Source organism: Nanorana parkeri, unplaced genomic scaffold, assembly GCF_000935625.1.
Source record: "Nanorana parkeri isolate BGI_ZX_2015 unplaced genomic scaffold, ASM93562v1 scaffold57, whole genome shotgun sequence".
Classification (NCBI taxonomy): domain Eukaryota; kingdom Metazoa; phylum Chordata; class Amphibia; order Anura; family Dicroglossidae; genus Nanorana; species Nanorana parkeri.
Window position 1 is genome coordinate 886,923 of NW_017306325.1, and position 11,330 is coordinate 898,252.

Consider the following 11,330-nt stretch of genomic DNA (forward strand, 5'->3'; position numbering starts at 1 on the left):
CCCGCCCCCCCCCCCCCCCCCCCCACCATGGAGAATGGGAGACCTGCAGGCTGCATACAATGTCGCCGAGATCACTTGTACAAAACAAGCAGTGGCTTCCCTACTGTACATTTAGCTCTGCTTGCCCAAAGCAGCACTACATATGGAAAACAACTACCTGCCTGGGCATCGGGAGATATCAGTTCCACACCCCTGCTGCCCCTCTACTCCCTGCTGCCCCAAGGCCAGCCTTGGTTGGCCTTGTGGGAAATCCGGCCCTGTCCCCATCTCATAAATTTCAGAGCAATGGTGTACCCATGTTTATGTCAATTGCAAAATCCCATTCCATTTAACTCCAAGCGTACTAAATTGGTACTTTTGACTCTGCTTGTTCAGGCCTTGTTTGTTGCTCAACTGTACACAGCGAATAAAAGGGAAGGATATACGTGTGCATAAGAATGTCCCTGAACTCTACACAAAATGGTCTAGAAAGCCTCTCATACACACACACATACACACAAAACATAATCTACGTAAGCAGTAGCGCTTTTGATCTGTTGAAATACAAAATAAATAAATAGCAGAATAAAATGAGAATGTTGACCTTGTTCCACACAGCACAGTATTCTCTGGGTCCACAATACCTGCACTAGGAGTCATATCAAATTCCTGAAATCAAGCCTTACCATGCAACAGTCCCATCTGCACAAGGAAAATGTTTTCCTTACATGTCCTTCAAGCTTGCATATAAATAGATGGCATTGAAAAGAGAATAAGCAGTGCAAATGTATAATAAACCCCAAGAGTGCCAGAGGGCCCACAAAGAACATCAACATAAACAAAGTGCTCCTCCTGCCAGCAATGAGATTTGTACTTCACCAACAAATCATGCTGTAAACTTAAAAAAAAAAAATGATAATCCAAAAAAACAGCATATTCAAAACACCAACAAATGCATTAGTATGTCAAAGAGACATTATTGTTTTATGTAAATGATCTGATATGTTACAAAGGCATTTTTTATTTAAAGGCAAATACCAAGTAAACCTAAAAAAACAGCCAAATAAATAAAGAAATTAGACCCAATATAATACAAAGACAAAATATTAAGACTGCAATATTATATTGCTGCTGAAAAAACATACAGAGTTGTGTTTAATCATTCTTTACTCAAAAACATAAAGATATTTTCATTAAAAATATAAGGTCTATGCTTCAACAAGTGTAGTCACTCAAATGTTTTTCAGACGTACAGTGCACATAACCAAGATCAGCTAAATTAAAATAAGGTGCCGGCTGACAGAGGCAAGCCATGTCCATCACCAGTAATCCAACGTATGTAAAGCCCCACACAACAGCCAGGATCTCGATGTAAAAAAGTTTATTCCCAGGAATCTACAATGTTACAAGCATGTCAAGATCCACAAGCATTGCTCTGTCATGCTTGTAACATTGTAGATTTCTGGGAATAAACTTTTTACATCGAGGTCCTGGCTGTTGTGTGTGGCTTTACATACGTTGGATTACTGGTGATGGACATGGTGTGCCTCTGTCAGCCGGCACCCAGCATTTTGGATGGGATTGATGAGTTTGGACATATGAATGTGAGCGGTGTCCTTTTTACAAACTTTCCCTGTGATCTTATTATTATTATTATTATTACTATTATCATTACTATTGATAATATTATTATTATTATTATTATATCTAAAATGCAATGCTGGAGGCATTCACCAGTCCTTCTAATTCAGGTGCAAGCAATGTCATGATGTAGTTCAGAGGTGGTATGATGTTGTTCAGAGCTGTGCTTTTATTTAAAGGAAGGGCATGGTAATCCTTTGATTAAAAATATAAAGTTAATTGGTAATGCTGACATGAGCCCTATAGAAAAATATAAAGTTAATTGGTAATGCTGACATGAGCCCTATAGATAAATAGCAAGTGAGACTTCTTTTAACGGTAGGTCCACTTTAAGAAGTGAAATACCAAACGTACATTGTACGCTGAGGAACACATGCGGGTGATTTAATGAAACCTCCATTGTGCTATTTCACTGTATTGAAGCTTGAATTATAAGCAGATGTAGCTGCAGTGCAGATGAAGGCGCGCTGAGACAATACAGGTAACAGAAGAAGCAACCAATTACAAGGCCTTTGCTGGTTCAGGTGCTACCCCTATGTGCTACAAGTGTTCATCATGGCTCTTTCATCATTATTATTCCCCTTTAATCATGAAAATATCCATGTTACCTGCTGAGCAGATACAAAGGCCTAACAGTAAGGATCATTTTTGAAAACTGGAATAAGGAAGAATGGAGCTGAAAGGGCCCCAATATATCCTCAAAGTATGGAATATTTTATTTTACCATCTATTATACTGATTCCTACATATTCAAACAGTCTGTAGAAAGGTGCCTGTAGAAAAAATAAATACGTCACTAACACTCCAAACTTCTTAGTGAAATGCCTGCATTGACGTTTGGGCATGGAATCACAAAAATGTCAAAGTTTCAGGGCCACCAGGGTCCCTTCATCAGACATCCAACATTTAACATATACAACATGTAACATATACAAGAACACAACAGACATACCGACTAAGGAGTTAGGTGTACCGGCGACTTTTTTATTTTTCCACTTTGGATGTAAGCGGCATCATCTGCAGCACCCTCTAACAATCTTCCAGGGCCTTATCGTTAAGGAGTGTGATGGGTCATGGACAATAAGCTTTTTTTAAAGAGACACTGTCACTCTGCCTATTCAGGGATAGCCCCTGCAGATAGTTTTCCACCCCCCTAGGAAGTCATACTCACCAAGCAACACTCCCACACAGCCATCCGGCCAACACCACACCTTAGACAGCCGGAGATGTTGCAGCGAGGAAGCGTGGGAGTGTGGCTTCACTCCCCATCAATCAGACTACTCCAGAAACCCCTCCTAGACCACCGAATCCTCCAATCAGGTAAGTGATCACCTCATTTAGGCCCCGTTCACACCAGGGCAGTTAAGTCGCACGGATTTGTCCGCACTGAACCGCCGACACGAACGATCCCATATATTCCTATTGGGACCGTTCATGCAATCGCACGGCTCAATGCAATCCGAAACGCCTGCAACCCAAAATGCTCCCTGAGCTATTTTGTTTTGCGCTGATCAACGTGTTTCCCATATAGATTGCGTTTTTAATTGCGTTTAAGTGCTGAAACGCCCAAAAACGCCTTTTCAAAAATCGAGCGTAAACTGAGCTGAAGCGCTTCCACCCTGGTGTGAATGGGGCCTTAAAACATTTACCTTAACCCCTCTTTTCTGATCCCCTGTCCACCCCATCATGTAGTTCCTCCCCCTATTCTTTTCTGTCATTATACTCTGAGACTATCAATACGCAAGTTCCACTGTGTGTTTGCATTTGAAATTCATAAATAACACCTTATTAAACAAACACATTAATACAAAGTTTCCTGTAGGGCCCTATTCACTAAACTATGTGCATGTTCACCATAGAATCGATAAACCTGCAAACAACAAGGCTGAACAACCCAAGTGCATTCTCTTACGACATGCACAACCACGATAGAACAAATATGTTTAGTGCCCTAACAAATGCAGTTTGCAAAGCAGCACATGTCCCAGCGTCCAAACATATGCCAGCTAAGTGCCGGCGTACCTAAAATAAAGACGGGATTTTTCAAATGTTTTCAAAGCTATCTTACATCTGTTAGCCATTTTCCATGTGCTTTTTCCTGTAGGAACAATAAAGCATGAAACGCACACTGAAACCACCAGAGGTCAATGTAAAAAAAAAAACCTTTGCACATGCTTTGCAGAGGGCACTACAATGAACACACACACACACACACATGTAGAAGGGCAGGCTGTGGTCATGGAATTGAGAATTCAGGGGGTTTTCTTTTCATTTCCTGCTGAATTGGTTAAAAGGTGAACCATGGGTGGCTCTGCCAGCACCACCCAGCTTTGTAAAAGTCGATTTTTCAATTGACATTTGTTGAAGAAGCCGGCTCGAAAATTGTTGACTGCAGCCAATCAGCTGATGTCACTGACCGGATATTCTGAGAGCCGCGGGTACCAGCTTTCGGAATTCAGTAGCTAGCAGGGGACATTCCCCCATGCATGCTCTTTAGCGTGGATGGGGGAAATCTAGTGATTTCTCTCATTTAGCGCTACGGCAAACTTAGCACCCTTAAAGTGTTTTTCCACTTTTGCAGTCAAATTCAAGAAAACTCCTATGTCATGTGTTCCCATTCACACAGAATTTCTAAAAATATGTATTTTTCATATTTTTAAACTTTTAGCTGTTTTTTTTGGAGGAGGCCTTCGGTCAGACTGCAGCAACTCTAGACAGTTTGTGAGTGAGTCTGTCCCCAAAACAAGGGAGGGGGGGGGGCAGACTACCATTCCTCCTATTAACATCCAGTGCTCCTAGATCTTTAATCCTTTGTTAGCACAGACAGTGTTCAATTCTAACTTACAACTTCCAGCACAGTACAAACAGGGTTAACTTTGGTGAACTTGACCTCTCCAGCCAGCTCATGCCCCCTCCTTGAAATTACAGGGCATGCAAAAACGAAATGAGCAGAAACATGCAGCCGATTTGCTCACTTTACGATCATCTCCCTGCAGAGAGCAGTGACTGTCAGTCACGGCTCCCCGCAGGGACTCCCCTCTTCGATCCTCCAGCTCTAAGTGGAAGAATGAACAGGGGAGGGGGCGGGCACAGCTGGTTCTGCTTCTAGGTAGGCAGAGCCAGCTGTCACTCACGCAGCTGGGTGCATCATGACAGTATTGTCGCGATCCATCCTGGCTGCTGCACTCTCAGTAAATAGTGAGCAATAGCTTGCTATATACTGAGCTTTGGGTCACGGGAGGAGGTTAGTATATGTCCTCTTGTGACCCTAAAGAGAACTATTGGATAAAAAAGTTACCCCATAGTTCTCTTTTAAGTTGTGAATGGAAACATGTTACAAATATTTGGCTGTAAAAGTGGAGATACACTTTCAGTGTAGCTTTGTAGTAGTGTGCAAGAACACAAATGACTGCAGGGAAATCTCTCCTTCAGGATCTCCAAGATACAAGAAACCAATGGGAAACCAATGGGTCATCTCAGGGCTGAACATATCCCAGGAGCCAGGAAGACAATGCTCCCTATCATTCACAGCTGACGCACAACTTTTGAGGTTTTCTCTAGTTGCTGTCAATGGAGCAGGCCCCTAAACAAAATCCTGTTGCCTTCTGGATTAGACAGACTGGCTCCTGAATTCCATATGAATCCATATGAACAACTCACCAGCATCTACCCAAAACTCACAGCATGGAGACATCACACAACCCTAGTCACATAAACTTAGAAGCCCTGATAACATTCAGCAGCCAGTTACCTGAACTCAAACACTATCTAATGGCTCCTAAGCCTCTTATCTCCTTTCTAATCTCCCTTCCTTCATACATCATCCTGACAATTGTCTTTAAACATGCAAATGTACTTTTAATGCAGAGAGTGATCCAAATCTTCTAAGGCTAATCTACGGCAATAAATTAGACAGAGCACAAAAGTAGGAAAAAGTTATTTATTTCTTCCAGGTTAGTTAATTACACATTCCAGCAGGAGGAGAGAAAAGTTCAGTCCTTTGTGTCACAATTGGGGTCGTTCACTGAATGTGTGAGGAACACGTCTACACAACAGAAAGGTGTAGAGAAGGGCCAATAAAATGGAAATGTTTAGAAGTGCCATTGTTGGGAATAATTTAGAAAGGCAAATAACGTTGGCAATTAGAGACACAAAGGAACGTATTATACAGTCTAAACTCGTCGACTTCACATTTCCTACCAAGAACCTGTTGAGTGTTCAGAAAAAGAGCAAGCAACAATTTTTTTAAGCATTTCTTTAAAGAGCAACTCCAGAGTTGTTAACAGTTAACCCTTGTAGTGGGGCTACCCCCACACTGCTCATGTAGTCTATATAGTCTAAACTCATCTATTTCACATTTCCTACCAATAACCTGTTCACTGCACATTATTTTATTTCCTTTATATATACCGTATTTATGTAAGGAAGAACTGCAGGGGAAAATATTATTAGCCCTTGCAGTGTGCCTACCCTCACACTTCAAGGGTTAAGTGCTTGTTTTGGTCTACGGAGGAAAATAAAAAAGTCATACTTACCTGAACCTTGGAGCCGGTTGGCCCTTAGATCGGTCCCTGAAGCCTCTCTCCCCCTCCCCTGCAGCGGTCTAAGGTCCCTGAGTCATTACGTTCTATACACTGTGTATAGGACACAAGGATGCCCAGGGACATACCTTCACTGTAGCAGGGAAGGAGACTGCTGGGAGGAGCGCTGTCATAGCTGGCTGGCTCGGAGGATCGGATGAGTATAACTTTATTATTTTCCTCCCTAGGCCAAAACAAGCACTTAACCCTTGCAGTGTGGCGGTAGCCCCACACCAAGGGTTCATTAAAAATTTCCCCAGAGTTCTTCTTTAACTTCTTAACCCCTCAGCCATTTTTTTTTTTACTTTACAGTGTCCGTCCTGCCCTTACCACTGCTTGTGTGTATTTTTTTTATTGATTCGGCACGCTGTTTGTGGCTCTGCCCACACAGCCACATCATCCATTCACAGATCCTTCCCTTCGACAGGATCTATGAATGGAGAAATGAAATGTTCCATCAGCCACCACGGTGGTGGGCCTTGTAGTTCTCAATGACGTACAAGTGCAGTGACTGTGCCACACTTGTAGCCCATTCACATTCCCTCCCATCTATGTTAATGCATATCCGTACCTTGTTAGGGACACGGATGGGAGGAACAGTCTGCAGGAGCCAGAGCATTGCACTTGCAATTCACTGATTGTGGTGGCAATGCTTTACTGGCTCCTATGCAAAAAAACAATATATTAAACATTTTTTACGAAGAAGTGTGTATTTATTATCTGTTTTGAAAAAGAGAAGTTTCACTTTAAGCATACTGGACAAAGAGGACAGAAAAAAAGAGGGGATAGAGACATAGAGAGGGAAAGAGAGAGAGAGAGAGAGAGAGAGGGGGAGTGAGAGAGGGGACATGATTGACAAAGGTGTAAAGTAACTTCTTCAGTCTTGAACTGAGATTGCTATCAGGGTAGACTTCAAACCTCAAAACGTGATTCCTGTTACACTTAACTGCTGGACCTCCATGTCAGTTGTCTAAACACGGCTATTTTCCATCCCTTTGTAATCTTACTTTAAAGCACAAAAACGTGCCGGTCTGAAATACTTCCATGAGATGGAACGGGCCAAGTTCTCTAACTTTTTCAATCTTTAGGAAACAAGATATGGATTTTACATTGTCAGCCACTATTCAACCAGGGGATATTATATATCTGGAATGTGCCCTATATGTCTCAATTGGACTTCCACTAGATTTTACACAACGTATTATTTCTTTCTGGAGTTGCGAGGTTTAGGGTGGAGGGCGGTTTCCCATCGGCCCTTTCTAATGTGCCCTAATTACAGCCTTCATCAGACACTGCAGGAAAATATTGTGTTGTTTGCAACTCTGTTGTTTCAGTTGCAAGGATGACAGTGGGATGCATCCAAGTTTGCCAAGCCAAGTTTGCTTTACACAAGGCTCCAAAGAGATTCGAGTTCTTCATCATGGTCGCTCTGCGTGGTCAGGAGAAGAGCCAACAGCTTCACATGACTGAACCCGATCTTTTTGTAAAATTCAGACTAATTTCTAACATCTGTAAGAGAAAAGCTCATTTGACCTCACAACAGAAATATTTCAGTTTAGCTAAAGTCATACCAGTCTCTCTTTCCAACCCCTCCCCTTTTCTTCATTGAGACCAGGTTCACACCATTTTCCAGGCCAGATCTGCATAAGATCTGGAACGCGGTGCATTGCGTTTTGCCGTGATTTCAGGGCAGGTTCACACTATTTTCCGGACCAGATTTGGTCCGGAAAATAGTGTGAAGCTGCCGCAGTTCCAGTGCATTCCAGACCAGACAAAATGAGACATGCAGTATTTTTCTGGTCTGGTCTGGTCTGGAACGGACTGCGATGGTGTGAACAGATGCCAGAAATAGCATAGGGATACATTAGGATGCATATTGAGTCCGGAAACAATCTGGCCTGGTCTGGAGATGATCAGAATGTGGTGTGAATGGGCCCTTACAGGGATTTTGCCGTGTTACAGAGCAAGGTTTTTTAGCTTAAAATGGTCTTCCAGGTGCAGTCTAGTGCATTTGCATGCGTTTTTTATGCAATTACATGCCTTCCAGTGCATTCCAGACCAGAGAAAATTAGATGAACAGTATTTTTAGGGATACCCTGGTATGCTTTTTTGGTCCAGGAACAAACTGTTCTGGTCGGGACATGATCCAGACATGGTGTGAAACGCAGCAAAATTGCAGCAAAACACTGAACTGGTCCAGAAAATGGTCCAGAAAATGGTGTGATCCTGCCCTAAGGGCACACTCACACCAATTGTGGCAGCAGCTGGAACGCACAGCAATCGCTCACAAACCTTCACCCTTTGTTCTGGGGTGGGAGGGGAAGGCGGTACATTGAAGTCAATGGCACCGCAGCCACACACCCCCACCCACAGTGCGATCGGACGTGTGGCAAAACACTGCCTGCGTCCACAGCAAGCGCAAAAAATGCTGCATGCTCTATTTTTTGCGTTCACAGTGGACCGGAACGCAGGCAATGTTTTGCCACACGTCTGATCGCACTGCGGGCGGGGGAGTGTGGCTGCGGTGCCATTGACTTCAATGCATCACCACGCCCCCCTACTGGTCCAGAACGAAGGGGGAAGTTTTGTGAGCGATTTGCTGTGCGTTCCGGCAGCTGCCGTTCTGGAACGAAACGCAATTGGTGTGAATGGGCCCTAAGACAAGAGTGTGCAAAGTGCTGCAGTCCAAGTTTCAGTTCAATATCACCAGATATCATTTTTGGTAGCTATTGGTTACTGCACATTGCACATCCACATTATCCATGACACAGCTTTACCAAAGAAGCCTTTACGTTGTTTTGGTTACCCTTGAGTTGGCCTTCTTGGCAAGTCCTTGTTACCTAGCAGTCCTGGACACAAAACAATACAACAATACAGGAGCAGTGAAGTGGGATTTCATTAGCAGTTCTCTGACCAAAGTCTTAAGTAGGTAATTAGGTTTGATTACAGGATTATGACACTAACATCAATGCCCCAAGGAATGTGATACACTGAACATCCAAAAACAAGTTGACTGGAGAAGCCTGTATGATTTAGCAAGGTTGTGAATTACCTCATCCTATCTTGTGTGAATTGAAGGTGTACCTGTTGCTCAGGTACAATGGAGGAAGCCATACTCAGGCTGGACCGGCAGTGGCGGCACTTCCCAGAAGTACAAGTATGCCTGAAGTCCACTATAGGGTGGTGTGATATCCTATGGACTAAATGAATTACTTAATGAGTCCTGATTTAATAAAATAGCAAACCTACAGCCATCACAGTTTTAAAATAGTTTCCAGAGAAGATTGTCTGTCAGTAACTCACATAGCCAACTGTGGACCCCATAACCTCCATATGACCACATACCTTGCAACTCTTTTTTTTTTCCTTTTTTTTAATGGCGATCTAACATTTTATTCAGTAAAGGAGCAATTTTACTGTTGGTCATATTTAAAAACTGGAACCAAGCAATAATATGTTTTTTGCACCTTATTGCTCTTTTTGGCTTCAAAAAGGTTTTGCTATCTGCATTTTAGCCTCAATCCACCACTCAACCGAACCAGTATTTCAGAATACACCACCTTCCTATAGCCAAATGTTAGTTTTAGGGCAGGTTCAAACCATTTTTCGGACCAGATCTGGACCAGTTCTGGAACGCAGTTCATTGCGTATTTCTTCTAGTTTGTGTCGCAATTTTGCAGCGTTTGGAATTCCTTTTTTTTTTTTAGCTTAAAATGGTCTTACAGGTGTAACCCAGTGCATTTGTATGCGTTTTTGATGTGTTTCAATGCGTTCCAGTGCATTCCAGACCAGACAAAATAAGACGAGCAGTATTTTTCTGGTGTGGTCTGGAATGGACTGCAGAGCCCAGAAATAGCATAGGAATACATTAGGATGCATTTTGGGTCCAGAAACAATCTGGTCTTGTCTGGAGATGATCCAGACATGGTGTAAATGGGCCCTTACTCCTGGAAATGTCTACTCCAGGGTCACAGGTATACTTTTCAGAACGTATTTTACAATCAGCAATGGGTTAAGCAAGCCCAGCGGCCACACAGGCTATTTATTGCAGAAGATGTCAGCTGTCAATAAGTATCTGCATTACCCAATACCAAGAACACTGTTTTACCCCAGAAGGGAACTAAACTTCACTGAACTAAACTAAACATACAGACATGGAGGAGTTAACAGTACACATACATCTTTATTCATGAGACCTGAGAGCTTCAGGACAATCACCATTGCTTATAAAGACTTATACCCAACTTTCAGACATGTGTAAGACCAAAAAAATTACCCATCATTACCATGTAGCAGATCACATACATGAACCATGAGGAATGAAAGCATCCAAAGTAACACTGGTGTTTCTTTACCCCCTGCGTTTTCCTTTCTAGTGGTATTTACAAATAACAAATGCAATGGTTGGAAGACTGAATGTAAACTTCAGTGAAATATAAACAGCCCATTTGTTTAGATCATACCTAACATTTGAGCAAAAAAGAGAGATAGAGGAGTTTGGGAACATTTTGGGAGCTATGTAGACTTGGAAAGGCAATGCAAACATACACGCACACCCCCCAGCCCCTTACCTGATGAGATGCATACAATTCCACAGAGCAGATAAAAGTGAATAAACTCCCCAATCATGGTGCTCTCATGCCACCGACAGCCCCCAGATAATGGAATACAATCCCCAGGAAATCAAACAACCCCCAAAGTAGATCCAGCCAAGCTTAATATAAGCGACTTTTCCCGCGATCAGGTTTAAATCCCAGAGGGGAGCAGATGAGAGGATGACTTGTGGTCTACACAGTGTCCAGATCCTGGAGGAGAACTTCTCCTTGTCACCAGTCAGGACTCCTTAGAAGAAAACTCCAGGGCTGATTACATCTGATCCCAGGGGTTCAGCTATCCAGAGATAATCCTCAACCCGAACAAGCCAATTACTCCTTGGATGTCTTCTAAGCAGCCCACCTAGACTGGCCAAAATGCTGCTTCACTCCTGCCAGGTCCCACACGCATCGCTCTCCATCTCCGATCAGCTCCGATCCACACTCAACTTTTAGAAGAGCCTTCAAGGCAGGAGGAGTTGGTGATGGATGGCAGGGATCCTGAGTCCTCCCGGCCTTACTCTTCTTCTTATGATGG

The 11,330-nt window shown here is 43.0% G+C and overlaps 1 protein-coding gene across 2 annotated transcripts in view; it reads right to left on the reverse strand.

Moving 5' to 3' along the window:
• ROBO1 (roundabout guidance receptor 1) overlaps positions 1-10,921 on the reverse strand; it is a 367,253-nt gene extending 356,332 nt beyond the window's left edge. For both annotated transcript variants that reach the window (XM_018576154.1, XM_018576153.1), the window contains exon 1: positions 10,772-10,921. In XM_018576154.1, the coding sequence (XP_018431656.1) occupies positions 10,772-10,829 (58 nt within the window). In that variant the 5' untranslated portion in view covers positions 10,830-10,921. The remainder of the gene's footprint in view (positions 1-10,771) is intronic.
• Positions 10,922-11,330: the final 409 nt, after the last annotated feature.